Source organism: Pelophylax lessonae (assembly GCF_965119305.1).
Source record: "Pelophylax lessonae genome assembly, chromosome: 5".
Taxonomy (NCBI): Eukaryota; Metazoa; Chordata; class Amphibia; order Anura; family Ranidae; genus Pelophylax; species Pelophylax lessonae.
In genome coordinates, this window is record NC_138772.1 from 547,567,836 (window position 1) to 547,583,268 (window position 15,433).

Below are 15,433 nucleotides of genomic sequence, written 5' to 3' on the forward strand. Positions count from 1 at the left end.
TCCTCCCAACTTGCTTGTGTGCTGCAATGACAAACATGAAACAACTTTTCATCATCCGCTCCAATATATAATTTGAATGATAGGTGGGGATTGGAAGGTGAGGGGGTTGGGGGTGGGGTGAAGAGGGAGGGGGAAGGAAGGATGGGTTAATAGTGAAAGAGAATTTGACAATAAACTTACTTCCGCATTTCTAGAACCGGTAGCAGAAAATCCAGACATCTGGCAAAGGCATAGGGACGCTTAGGGGGGGCACCGGATCCACTTCTCGCCTCACGTTCTAGTCTCTTGTACCTTTGCAGGGTATCCTTGAGGCTACGCCATCTTGTTCGTATTAGTAATTCTGTAAGAGAAAAACATGACTAATAATAACTTTCTGTTTTTTATTTCAGGTACCTTGGAACTGGTAATTCTTTTGCAAGCCTGCATTACGAGTTCAAATTGGGGAAATCTACTGTGAGCACAATTGTTCGTGATACCTGTATTGCCATCTGGGAGGTCCTAAGAGATGTGGTGATGAGAAAACCAACCAAAGAGGAGTGGATCTCTGTAGCTGATCTTTTTTGGCAACGCTGCAACTTCCCTAATTGTGTCGGTGCTATAGATGGCAAGCACATTAGGATTGTGAGACCAGTTGGTAGCGGCACCAAATATTTCAATTACAAAAAATATTTTTCTTTGGTTTTGCTGGCAGTGGCGGATGCAAACTACTCATTCATCTACATAGATGTTGGTTCATATGGGAGCAGTTCCGACTCCAGTATTTTTTCCCACTCCAGTTTTGGAAAAATGCTGCGTGAAAAAAGCCTGGACCTCCCACATGAAAGACCACTGCCTGGAACATCTCAGCAAAGCCTCCCATTTGTTTTTGTTGGTGATGAGGCTTTTGCACTTTCGGAACACCTGCTTCGCCCGTATGCTAATCGCTCACTGACTGTTGAAAAGAGAGTGTTTAACTACAGGCTCACAAGAGCGCGCAGAGTTGTGGAGTGCAGTTTTGGTATTCTGGCAAATAAGTGGCGCTTTCTACACACGCCACTGACTCTAACCACGGATAACGCCATAATTGCCGTCAAAGCTGCCTGTGTACTCCACAACTTTGTAAGATCGCGAGATGGATACCTCTTCGAGGACTCCCTGATGGATGATATGGAAGGCGCAGAGTGGATCCACACCAGGGGAAACTACAGAGGGGCCAACATCAGGGAGAATTTCACTGACTACTTTATGAGTCCTGCTGGTCAAGTGCCATGGCAGCTTGATTCCATACAATAAAGAGTAGTAATTAATTTTTACTGTACTTTGTTTCAATAAATAAACTATTGTTCAAATGTTCAACATTGCGTAATGCATTTCTTTTCGTCTGTGGTTACATACTGAGCATGCATTGTCTTCCACAGGGCCCCCCATAGATCCCCATTTAAAACTTGGCCCCCCCATAGATCCCCATTTAAAACTTGGCCCCCCCACATAGATCCCCATTTAAAACTTGGCCCCCCCACATAGATCCCCATTTAAAACTTGCCCCCCCCCAAAGATCCCCTTAAAACTTGGCCCCCCCCATAGATCCCCTTAAAACATGGCCCCCCCACATAGATCCCCATTTAAAACTTGGCCCCCCCACATAGATCCCCATTTAAAACTTGGCCCCCCCACATAGATCCCCATTTAAAACTTGGCCCCCTCACATAGATCCCCTTAAAACATGGCCCCCCCATAGGAGAATATATACACATACCTTTCTTTTTGCGCTCTTGAGTTGTGAATCCACTCCAGTCCTCATACAGGCTTGCACAAATTTCTTCCCACCCTATTTTCTTCATAGCGTTGTTTTTGTACTCTGCAGTACGGCTGTCCCATATATATGGCCTGGAACGGACAAGCCTGATCAGCTCCTCATTGTCGATCCCAACACGTTTGGGTGCCATGTTTGTTGATGAAGATGTGTGTGGATGTCACATGCAGGCTCGGGACAGGAAATAGGGGGGTGTAGCTGTCGGGACAAACTATACACATATTCGCACATATCTGAACTGTACATGCGAGTTCAGAGCGATTTACATTGATGTCTATGGAGACTAAATTCGCAACGCAGCACTGTAAACTCGCACAAGACCCTTTTTTTCATCGCATCACATTCGCATCTAGATCGCAACGCATAGATGTGAACGACCGTCACGAATGCAATGTATTTTTTAAGTGCATGCGATTGGAGACTTTTTAGAACGCAACGCATTCGCAGTACAAGCGCATCAGTGTGAACCGGCACTTACCCCTGTTCTTCTCTAGTACCTCCCCTCACACTGTTGATGGCTTTGCCTCTCTCACTTGCAGGGAGATCATCCAGTGGGGGTGTCAGCATTCGCACTGCACCCCAGGCACCAGCATCTCCTTTGTCCCCATACTGCACTTGGAAAACACAGGAAGCCAGACCTTACAAGTTTACAAGTGATATTGATGAGCAGAAAGGCTGAGCCAAAGGTGGTGGAACTGAGTTCCACCAAGTTCCAGCTGAAAAAAAGCCCTGCATAGGAGTACCCAGGAGTTAGTTGCGTAGATGGTGTAAAGTTTAGAAGTACATTATATACAGAGTGCAGAGTTCAGGAGTGCGATTTGTACAGAGTGCAGTGTTTAGGAGTGAACTACATACGGATTGCAGGGTCTAGAGGTGTGCTACATACAGAGTTCAGGCGTACGCAACGTAAAGAGTGCAGAGTTCAGGAGTACTCTACATACAGAGTTCAGAGTTCAGGAATCAGGAGAAGCCTACATACAGAGTGCCGAGTTCAGGAGTACACTACATACAGAGTACAGAGTTCAGGAGTATGCTACATATAGAGTACAGAGTTCAGGAGTACGCTATATACAGAGTACAGAGTTCCAGAGTACGCTACATACAGAGTTCAGAGTTCAGGAATCAGGAGAAGCCTACATACAGAGTGCCGAATTCAGGAGTACACTACATACAGAGTACAGAGTTCAGGAGTACGCTACATACAGAGTACAGAGTTCAGGAATACGCTACATACAGAGTGCAGAGTTCAGAAGTATGCTACATATAGAGTACAGAGTTCAGGAGTATGCAACATACAGAGTACAGAGTTCCAGAGTGCGCTACATACAGAGTGCAGAGTTCAGTAGTATGCTACATATAGAGTACAGAGTTCAAAAGTACGCTACATACAGAGTAAAAAGTTCAGGAGTACGCTACATATAGAGTACAGAGTTCAGGAGTACGCTACATATAGAGTACAGAGTTCAGAAGTACGCTACATACAGAGTACAGAGTTCAGGAGTGTGCTTTGCACAGAGTGCAGAGTTCAGAAGTATGCTACATACAGAGTACAGAGTTCAGGAATACGCTACATACAGAGTGCAGAGTTCAGGAGTACGCTACATACAGAGTGCAGAGTTCAGTAGTATGCTACATATAGAGTACAGAGTTCAAAAGTACGCTACATACAGAGTAAAAAGTTCAGGTGTACGCTACATATACAGTACAGAGTTCAGGAGTACGCTACATATAGAGTACAGAGTTCAGAAGTACGCTACATACAGAGTACAGAGTTCAGGAGTGTGCTTTGCACAGAGTGCAGAGTTCTGAAGTATGCTACATACAGAGTACAGAGTTCAGGAATACGCTACATACAGAGTGCAGAGTTCAGGAGTACGCTACATACAGAGTGCAGAGTTCAGGAGTACGCTACATACAGTGTACAGAGTTCAGGAGTATGCTGCATACAGAGTGCAGAGTTCAGAAGTACGCTACATACAGAGTGCAATGTTCAGGAGTACGCTACATACAGAGTACAGACTTCAGGAGTACGCTACATACAGAGTACAGAGTTCAGGAGTATGCTACATACAGAATACAGAGTTTAGGAGTACGCTACATACAGAGTACAGAGTTCAGGAGTATGCTACATACAGAGTGCAGAGTTCAGGAGTATGCTACATACAGAGTACAGAGTTCAGGAGTACGCTACATACAGAGTACAGAGTTCAGGTGTACGCTACATACAGAGTACAGAGCTCAGGAGTATGCTACGTGCAGAGTTCAGGAGTATGCTACATACAGAGCGCAGAGTTCAGGAGTACGCTACATACAGAGTACAGAGTTCAGGGGTACGCTACATACAGAGTACAGAGTTCAGGAGTATGCTACATACAGAGCACAGAGTTCAGGAGTACGCTACATATAGAGTACAGAGTTTAGAAGTACGCTATATACAGAGTACAGAGTTCAGGAGTGTGCTGTGCACAGAGTGCAGAGTTCAGAAGTAGGCTACATACAGAGTACAGAGTTCAAGAGTACGCTACATACAGAGTACAGAGTTCAGGAGTATGCTACATACAGAGTACAGAGTTCAGGGGTACGCTACATACAGAGTACAGAGTTCAGGAGTATACTACATACATAGTGCAGAGTTCAGGAGTATGCTTCATACAGAGTACAGAGTTCAGGAGTACGCTACATACAGAGTACAGAGTTCAAGAGTACGCTACATACAGAGTACAGAGTTCAGGAATATGCTACATACAGAGTACAGAGTTCAGGGGTACGCTACATACAGAGTACAGAGTTTAGGAGTATACTACATACATAGTGCAGAGTTCAGGAGTATGCTACATACAGAGTACAGAGTTCAGGAGTACACTACATACAGAGTACAGAGTTCAGGAGTACACTAGATACAGAGTTCAGAGTTCAGGAGTATGCTACATACAGAGCGCAGAGTTCAGGAGTAGGCTACATACAGAGTACAGAGTTCAGGAGTATGCTACATACAGAGTACAGAGTTCAGGGGTACGCTACATACAGAGTACAGAGTTCAGGAGTATACTACATACATAGTGCAGAGTTCAGGAGTACGCTACATACAGAGTACAGAGTTCAGGAGTACGCTACATACAGAGTACAGAGTTCAGGAGTATTTTACATACAGAGTGCAGAGTTCAGAAGTACACTACATACAGAGTACAGAGTTCAGGAGTACGCTACATACAGAGTACAGAGTTCAGGAGTATGCTACATACAGAGTACAGAGTTCAGGGGTACGCTACATACAGAGTACAGACTTCAGGAGTATACTACATACAGAGTGCAGAGTTCAGGAGTACGCTACATACAGAGTACAGAGTTCAGGAGTACGCTACATACAGAGTACAGAGTTCAGGAGTACGCTAGATACAGAGTACAGAGTTCAGGAGTATGCTACAAACAGAGTGCAGAGTTCAGGAGTACGCTACATACAGAGTACAGAGTTCAGGGGTACGCTACATACAGAGTACAGAGTTCAGGAGTACGCTACATACAGAGTACAGAGTTCAGGAGTACGCTACATACAGAGTGCAGAGTTCAGGAGTACGCTACATACAGAGTGCAGAGTTCAGAAGTACGCTACATACAGAGTACAGAGTTCAGGAGTATACTACATACAGAGTACATAGTTCAGGAGTACGCTACATACAGAGTACATAGTTCAGGAGTATGCTACATACAGAATACAGAGTTCAGGAGTAGGCTACATACAGAGTACAGAGTTCAGGAGTACGCTAGATACAGAGTACAGAGTTCAGGAGTACGGTACATACAAAATACAGAGTTCAGGAGTACGCTACATATAGAGTACAGAGTTTCGAAGTACGCTATATACAGAGTACAGAGTTCAGGAGTGTGCTGTGCACAGAGTGCAGAGTTCAGAAGTAGGCTACATACAGAGTACAGAGTTCAAGAGTACGCTACATAGAGAGTACAGAGTTCAGGAGTATGCTACATACAGAGTACAGAGTTCAGGAGTATACTACATACATAGTGCAGAGTTCAGGAGTATGCTACATACAGAGTACAGAGTTCAGGAGTACGCTACATACAGAGTACAGAGTTCAGGAGTACGCTAGATACAGAGTACAGAGTTCAAGAGTACGCTACATACAGAGCGCAGAGTTCAGGAGTATGCTACATACAGAGTACAGAGTTCAGGAGTATGCTACATACAGAGTACAGAGTTCAGGGGTACGCTACATACAGAGTACAGAGTTCAGGAGTATACTACATACATAGTGCAGAGTTCAGGAGTACGCTACATACAGAGTACAGAGTTCAGGAGTACGCTACATACAGAGTACAGAGTTCAGGAGTATTTTACATACAGAGTGCAGAGTTCAGAAGTACACTACATACAGAGTACAGAGTTCAGGAGTGTGCTGTGCACAGAGTGCAGAGTTCAGAAGTAGGCTACATACAGAGTACAGAGTTCAAGAGTACGCTACATACAGAGTACAGAGTTCAGGAGTATGCTACATACAGAGTACAGAGTTCACGAGTATACTACATACATAGTGCAGAGTTCAGGAGTATGCTACATACAGAGTACAGAGTTCAGGAGTACGCTACATACAGAGTACAGAGTTCAGGAGTATGCTAGATACAGAGTACAGAGTTCAGGAGTACGCTACATACAGAGCGCAGAGTTCAGGAGTATCCTACATACAGAGTACAGCGTTCAGGAGTATGCTACATACAGAGTACAGAGTTCAGGGGTACGCTACATACAGAGTACAGAGTTCAGGAGTATACTACATACATAGTGCAGAGTTCAGGAGTACGCTACATACAGAGTACAGAGTTCAGGAGTACGCTACATACAGAGTACAGAGTTCAGGAGTATTTTACATACAGAGTGCAGAGTTCAGAAGTACACTACATACAGAGTACAGAGTTCAGGAGTACGCTACATACAGAGTACAGAGTTCAGGAGTATGCTACATACAGAGTACAGAGTTCAGGGGTACGCTACATACAGAGTACAGAGTTCAGGAGTATACTACATACAGAGTGCAGAGTTCAGGAGTACGCTACATACAGAGTACAGAGTTAAGGAGTACGCTACATACAGAGTACAGAGTTCAGGAGTACGCTAGATACAGAGTACAGAGTTCAGGAGTACGCTACATACAGAGTACAGAGTTCAGGAGTACGCTACATACAGAGTTCAGGAGTATACTACATACAGAGTACATAGTTCAGGAGTACGCTACATACAGAGTACAGAGTTAAGGAGTACGCTACATACAGAGTACAGAGTTCAGGAGTACGCTAGATACAGAGTACAGAGTTCAGGAGTACGCTACATACAGAGTACAGAGTTCAGGAGTACGCTACATACAGAGTTCAGGAGTATACTACATACAGAGTACATAGTTCAGGAGTACGCTACATACAGAGTACAGAGTTCAGGAGTACGCTACATACAGAGTACAGAGTTCAGGAGTAGACTATATACAGAGTACAGAGTTCAGGAGTACGCTAGATACAGAGTACAGAGTTCAGGAGTACGGTACATACAAAATACAGAGTTCAGGAGTACGCTATATACAGAGTACAGAGTTCAGGAGTGTGCTGTGCACAGAGTGCAGAGTTCAGAAGTAGGCTACATACAGAGTACAGAGTTCAGGGGTACGCTACATACAGATTACAGAATTCTGAAGTACGCTACATACAGAGTGCAGAGTTCAGGAGTACGCTACATACAGAGTACAGAGTTCAGGAGTATGCTACATACATAGTGCAGAGTTCAGGAGTACGCTACATACAGAGTGCAGAGTTCAGGAGTATGCTACATACAGAGTACAGAGTTCAGGAGTATGCTATATATTGAGTACAGAGTTAAGGAGTACGCTAGATACAGAGTACAGAGTTCAGGTGTATGCTACATACAGAGCGCAGAGTTCAGGAGTATGCTACTTACAGAGTACAGAGTTCAGGAGTATGCTACATACAGAGTACAGAGTTCAGGGGTACGCTACATACAGAGTACAGAGTTCAGGAGTATACTACATACATAGTGCAGAGTTCAGAAGTACGCTACATACAGAGTACAGAGTTCAGGAGTACGCTAGATACAGAGTACAGAGTTCAGGTGTATGCTACATACAGAGCGCAGAGTTCAGGAGTATGCTACATACAGAGTACAGAGTTCAGGAGTATACTACATACAGAGTACAGAGTTCAGGAGCACGCTACATACAGAGTACAGAGTTCAGGAGTACGCTACATACAGAGTTCAGGAGTACGCTACATACAGAGTACAGAGTTCAGGAGTATGCTACATACAGAGTAAAGAGTTCAGGAGTACGCTACATACAGAGTACAGAGTTCAGGAGTAGGCTACATACAGAGTACAGAGTTCAGGAGTACGCTAGATACAGAGTACAGAGTTCAGGAGTACGGTACATACAAAATACAGAGTTCAGGAGTACGCTACATATAGAGTACAGAGTTTAGAAGTACGCTATATACAGAGTACAGAGTTCAGGAGTGTGCTGTGCACAGAGTGCAGAGTTCAGAAGTAGGCTACATACAAAGTACAGAGTTCAAGAGTACGCTACATACAGAGTACAGAGTTCAGGAGTATGCTACATACAGAGTACAGAGTTCAGGGGTACGCTACATACAGAGTACAGAGTTCAGGAGTATACTACATACATAGTGCAGAGTTCAGGAGTATGCTACATACAGAGTACAGAGTTCAGGAGTACGCTACATACAGAGTACAGAGTTCAAGAGTACGCTACATACAGAGTACAGAATTCAGGAGTATGCTACATACAGAGTACAGAGTTCAAGAGTACGCTACATACAGAGTACAGAGTTCAGGAGTATGCTACATACAGAGTACAGAGTTCAGGGGTACACTACATACAGAGTACAGAGTTTAGGAGTATACTACATACAGAGTGCAGAGTTCAGGAGTACGCTACATACAGAGTACAGAGTTCAGGAGTACGCTACATACAGAGTACAGAGTTCAGGAGTACGCTAGATACAGAGTGCAGAGTTCAGGAGTACGCTACATACAGAGTACAGAGTTCAGGGGTACGCTACATACAGAGTACAGAGTTCAGGAGTACGCTACATACAGAGTACAGAGTTCAGGAGTACGCTACATACAGAGTGCAGAGTTCAGAAGTACGCTACATACAGAGTACAGAGTTCAGGAGTATACTACATACAGAGTACATAGTTCAGGAGTAGGCTACATACAGAGTACAGAGTTCAGGAGTACGCTACATACAGAGTACAGAGTTCAGGAGTAGACTACATACAGAGTACAGAGTTCAGGAGTACGCTAGATACAGAGTACAGAGTTCAGGAGTACGGTACATACAAAATACAGAGTTCAGGAGTACGCTATATACAGAGTACAGAGTTCAGGAGTGTGCTGTGCACAGAGTGCAGAGTTCAGAAGTAGGCTACATACAGAGTACAGAGTTCAGGAGTATGCTACATACAGAGAACAGAGTTCAGGGGTACGCTACATACAGATTACAGAATTCTGAAGTACGCTACATACAGAGTGCAGAGTTCAGGAGTACGCTACATACAGAGTACAGAGTTCAGGAGTATGCTACATACATAGTGCAGAGTTCAGGAGTACGCTACATACAGAGTGCAGAGTTCAGGAGTATGCTACATACAGAGTACAGAGTTCAGGAGTACGCTATATATTGAGTACAGAGTTCAGGAGTATGCTAGATACAGAGTACAGAGTTCAGGGGTACGCTACATACAGAGTACAGAGTTCAGGAGTATACTACATACATAGTGCAGAGTTCAGGAGTACGCTACATACAGAGTACAGAGTTCAGGAGTACGCTACATACAGAGTACAGAGTTCAGGAGTATTTTACATACAGAGTGCAGAGTTCAGAAGTACACTACATACAGAGTACAGAGTTCAGGAGTACGCTACATACAGAGTACAGAGTTCAGGGGTACGCTACATACAGAGTACAGAGTTCCGGAGTACGCTACATACAGAGTACAGAGTTCAGGAGTACGCTACATACAGAGTACAGAGTTCAGGAGTACGCTACATACAGAGTGCAGAGTTCAGAAGTACGCTACATACAGAGTTCAGGAGTATACTACATACAGAGTACATAGTTCAGGAGTACGCTACATACAGAGTACAGAGTTCAGGAGTACGCTACATACAGAGTACAGAGTTCAGGAGTAGACTATATACAGAGTACAGAGTTCAGGAGTACTCTAGATACAGAGTACAGAGTTCAGGAGTACGGTACATACAAAATACAGAGTTCAGGAGTACGCTATATACAGAGTACAGAGTTCAGGAGTGTGCTGTGCACAGAGTGCAGAGTTCAGAAGTAGGCTACATACAGAGTACAGAGTTCAGGGGTACGCTACATACAGATTACAGAATTCTGAAGTACGCTACATACAGAGTGCAGAGTTCAGGAGTACGCTACATACAGAGTACAGAGTTCAGGAGTATGCTACATACATAGTGCAGAGTTCAGGAGTACGCTACATACAGAGTGCAGAGTTCAGGAGTATGCTACATACAGAGTACAGAGTTCAGGAGTATGCTATATATTGAGTACAGAGTTCAGGAGTACGCTAGATACAGAGTACAGAGTTCAGGTGTATGCTACATACAGAGCGCAGAGTTCAGGAGTATGCTACATACAGAGTACAGAGTTCAGGAGTATGCTACATACAGAGTACAGAGTTCAGGGGTACGCTACATACAGAGTACAGAGTTCAGGAGTATACTACATACATAGTGCAGAGTTCAGAAGTACGCTACATACAGAGTACAGAGTTCAGGAGTACGCTACATACAGAGTACAGAGTTCAGGAGTATACTACATACAGAGTACAGAGTTCAGGAGCACGCTACATACAGAGTACAGAGTTCAGGAGTACGCTACATACAGAGTTCAGGAGTACGCTACATACAGAGTACAGAGTTCAGGAGTATGCTACATACAGAGTAAAGAGTTCAGGAGTACGCTACATACAGAGTACAGAGTTCAGGAGTAGGCTACATACAGAGTACAGAGTTCAGGAGTACGCTAGATACAGAGTACAGAGTTCAGGAGTACGGTACATACAAAATACAGAGTTCAGGAGTACGCTACATATAGAGTACAGAGTTTAGAAGTACGCTATATACAGAGTACAGAGTTCAGGAGTGTGCTGTGCACAGAGTGCAGAGTTCAGAAGTAGGCTACATACAAAGTACAGAGTTCAAGAGTACGCTACATACAGAGTACAGAGTTCAGGAGTATGCTACATACAGAGTACAGAGTTCAGGGGTACGCTACATACAGAGTACAGAGTTCAGGAGTATACTACATACATAGTGCAGAGTTCAGGAGTATGCTACATACAGAGTACAGAGTTCAGGAGTACGCTACATACAGAGTACAGAGTTCAAGAGTACGCTACATACAGAGTACAGAGTTCAAGAGTAGGCTACATACAGAGTACAGAATTCAGGAGTATGCTACATACAGAGTACAGAGTTCAAGAGTACGCTACATACAGAGTACAGAGATCAGGAGTATGCTACATACAGAGTACAGAGTTCAGGGGTACACTACATACAGAGTACAGAGTTTAGGAGTATACTACATACAGAGTGCAGAGTTCAGGAGTACGCTACATACAGAGTACAGAGTTCAGGAGTACGCTACATACAGAGTACAGAGTTCAGGAGTACGCTAGATACAGAGTGCAGAGTTCAGGAGTACGCTACATACAGAGTACAGAGTTCAGGGGTACGCTACATACAGAGTACAGAGTTCAGGAGTACGCTACATACAGAGTACAGAGTTCAGGAGTACGCTACATACAGAGTGCAGAGTTCAGAAGTACGCTACATACAGAGTACAGAGTTCAGGAGTATACTACATACAGAGTACATAGTTCAGGAGTAGGCTACATACAGAGTACAGAGTTCAGGAGTACGCTACATACAGAGTACAGAGTTCAGGAGTAGACTACATACAGAGTACAGAGTTCAGGAGTACGCTAGATACAGAGTACAGAGTTCAGGAGTACGGTACATACAAAATACAGAGTTCAGGAGTACGCTATATACAGAGTACAGAGTTCAGGAGTGTGCTGTGCACAGAGTGCAGAGTTCAGAAGTAGGCTACATACAGAGTACAGAGTTCAGGAGTATGCTACATACAGAGAACAGAGTTCAGGGGTACGCTACATACAGATTACAGAATTCTGAAGTACGCTACATACAGAGTGCAGAGTTCAGGAGTACGCTACATACAGAGTACAGAGTTCAGGAGTATGCTACATACATAGTGCAGAGTTCAGGAGTACGCTACATACAGAGTGCAGAGTTCAGGAGTATGCTACATACAGAGTACAGAGTTCAGGAGTACGCTATATATTGAGTACAGAGTTCAGGAGTATGCTAGATACAGAGTACAGAGTTCAGGTGTATGCTACATACAGAGCGCAGAGTTCAGGAGTATGCTACATACAGAGTACAGAGTTCAGGGGTACGCTACATACAGAGTACAGAGTTCAGGAGTATACTACATACATAGTACAGAGTTCAGGAGTACGCTACATACAGAGTACAGAGTTCAGAAGTACGCTACATACAGAGTACAGAGTTCAGGAGTATGCTACATACATAGTGCAGAGTTCAGGAGTACGCTACATACAGAGTGCAGAGTTCAGGAGTAGGCTACATAAAGAGTACAGAGTTCAGGAGTATGCTATATATTGAGTACAGAGTTCAGGAGTACGCTAGATACAGAGTACAGAGTTCAGGTGTATGCTACATACAGAGCGCAGAGTTCAGGAGTATGCTACATACAGATTACAGAGTTCAGGAGTATGCTACATATAGAGTACAGAGTTCAGGGGTACGCTACATACAGAGTACAGAGTTCAGGAGTATACTACATACATAGTGCAGAGTTCAGAAGTACGCTACATACAGAGTACAGAGTTCAGGAGTACGCTACATACAGAGTACAGAGTTCAGGAGTATACTACATACAGAGTACAGAGTTCAGGAGCACGCTACATACAGAGTACAGAGTTCAGGAGTACGCTACATACAGAGTTCAGGAGTACGCTACATACAGAGTACAGAGTTCAGGAGTATGCTACATACAGAGTAAAGAGTTCAGGAGTACGCTACATACAGAGTACAGAGTTCAGGAGTAGGCTACATACAGAGTACAGAGTTCAGGAGTACGCTAGATATAGAGTACAGAGTTCAGGAGTACGGTACATACAAAATACAGAGTTCAGGAGTACGCTACATATAGAGTACAGAGTTTAGAAGTACGCTATATACAGAGTACAGAGTTCAGGAGTGTGCTGTGCACAGAGTGCAGAGTTCAGAAGTAGGCTACATACAAAGTACAGAGTTCAAGAGTACGCTACATACAGAGTACAGAGTTCAGGAGTATGCTACATACAGAGTACAGAGTTCAGGGGTACGCTACATACAGAGTACAGAGTTCAGGAGTACGCTACATACAGAGTACAGAGTTCAAGAGTACGCTACATACAGAGTACAGAATTCAGGAGTATGCTACATACAGAGTACAGAGTTCAAGAGTACGCTACATACAGAGTACAGAGTTCAGGAGTATGCTACATACAGAGTACAGAGTTCAGGGGTACACTACATACAGAGTACAGAGTTTAGGAGTATACTACATACAGAGTGCAGAGTTCAGGAGTACGCTACATACAGAGTACAGAGTTCAGGAGTACGCTACATACAGAGTACAGAGTTCAGGAGTACGCTAGATACAGAGTGCAGAGTTCAGGAGTACGCTACATACAGAGTACAGAGTTCAGGGGTACGCTACATACAGAGTACAGAGTTCAGGAGTACGCTACATACAGAGTACAGAGTTCAGGAGTACGCTACATACAGAGTGCAGAGTTCAGAAGTACGCTACATACAGAGTACAGAGTTCAGGAGTATAGTACATACAGAGTACATAGTTCAGGAGTAGGCTACGTACAGAGTACAGAGTTCAGGAGTACGCTACATACAGAGTACAGAGTTCAGGAGTACGCTAGATACAGAGTACAGAGTTCAGGAGTACGGTACATACAAAATACAGAGTTCAGGAGTACGCTATATACAGAGTACAGAGTTCAGGAGTGTGCTGTGCACAGAGTGCAGAGTTCAGAAGTATGCTACATACAGAGTACAGAGTTCAGGAGTATGCTACATACAGAGAACAGAGTTCAGGGGTACGCTACATACAGATTACAGAAATCTGAAGTACGCTACATACAGAGTGCAGAGTTCAGGAGTACGCTACATACAGAGTACAGAGTTCAGGAGTATGCTACATACATAGTGCAGAGTTCAGGAGTACGCTACATACAGAGTGCAGAGTTCAGGAGTATGCTACATACAGAGTACAGAGTTCAGGAGTACGCTATATATTGAGTACAGAGTTCAGGAGTATGCTAGATACAGAGTACAGAGTTCAGGTGTATGCTACATACAGAGCGCAGAGTTCAGGAGTATGCTACATACAGAGTACAGAGTTCAGGAGTATGCTACATACAGAGTACAGAGTTCAGGGGTACGCTACATACAGAGTACAGAGTTCAGGAGTATACTACATACATAGTGCAGAGTTCAGGAGTACGCTACATACAGAGTACAGAGTTCAGAAGTACGCTACATACAGAGTACAGAGTTCAGGAGTATGCTACATACAGAGTGCAGAGTTCAGAAGTACGCTACATACAGAGTACAGAGTTCAGGAGTACGCTACATACAGAGTACAGAGTTCAGGAGTATACTACATACAGAGTACAGAGTTCAGGAGCACGCTACATACAGAGTACAGAGTTCAGGAGTACGCTACCTACAGAGTTCAGGAGTACGCTACATACAGAGTTCAGGAGTATGCTACATACAGAGCGCAGTGTTCAGGAGTGCGTTACATACAGAGTGTGGAGTTCAGGATTATGCTACATACAGAGTACAGAGTTCAGGGGTGCGTTGTACAGAGTTCAGGAGTATACTACATACAGAGTACAGAGTTCAGGAGTATGCTACATACAGAGTACAGAGTTCAGGAGTATGCTACATACAGAGTACAGAGTTTAGGAGTACGATAGATACAGAGTACAGAGTTCAGGAGTATGCTACATACAGAGCGCAGAGTTCAGGAGTTCCTATCCCTTGAGGAGGAGCCGGGTGACGTCACTTCCGCGTTCACGGCCGTAACCGGAAGTTCTATTGTGTACCGCTTGTGAGCCGCTTGTGTGTCAGCGTACATACAGAGCGCAGAGTTCAGGAGTACGCTACATACAGAGTACAGAGTTCAGGAGTACGCTACATACAGAGTTCAGGAGTATGCTACATACAAAGCGCAGTGTTCAGGAGTGCGCTACATACAGAGTACAGAGTTCAGGAGTCCGCTACATACAGAGTACAGAGTTCAGGAGTACGCTACATACAGAGTACAGAGTTCAGGGGTGCGTTGTGCACAGAGTGCAGAGTTCAGGAGAACACTACATACAGAGTGTGGAGTTCAGGAGAACACTACATACAAAGCGCAGTGTTCAGGAGTGCGCTACATACAGAGTGCAGAGTTCAGGAGT

At 44.1% G+C, this 15,433-nt stretch overlaps 1 protein-coding gene across 1 annotated transcript in view; it reads left to right on the forward strand.

Moving 5' to 3' along the window:
* Window positions 1–513: 513 nt before the first annotated feature.
* Window positions 514–15,433, forward strand: part of LOC309556589 (uncharacterized protein) — a gene marked incomplete at both ends in the record, with an annotated part of 35,205 nt that continues 20,285 nt past the window's right edge. The window contains one exon of the mRNA XM_082259029.1: window positions 514–1,098. Coding sequence (XP_082115155.1) covers window positions 514–1,098 — 585 coding nt within the window. The remainder of the gene's footprint in view (window positions 1,099–15,433) is intronic.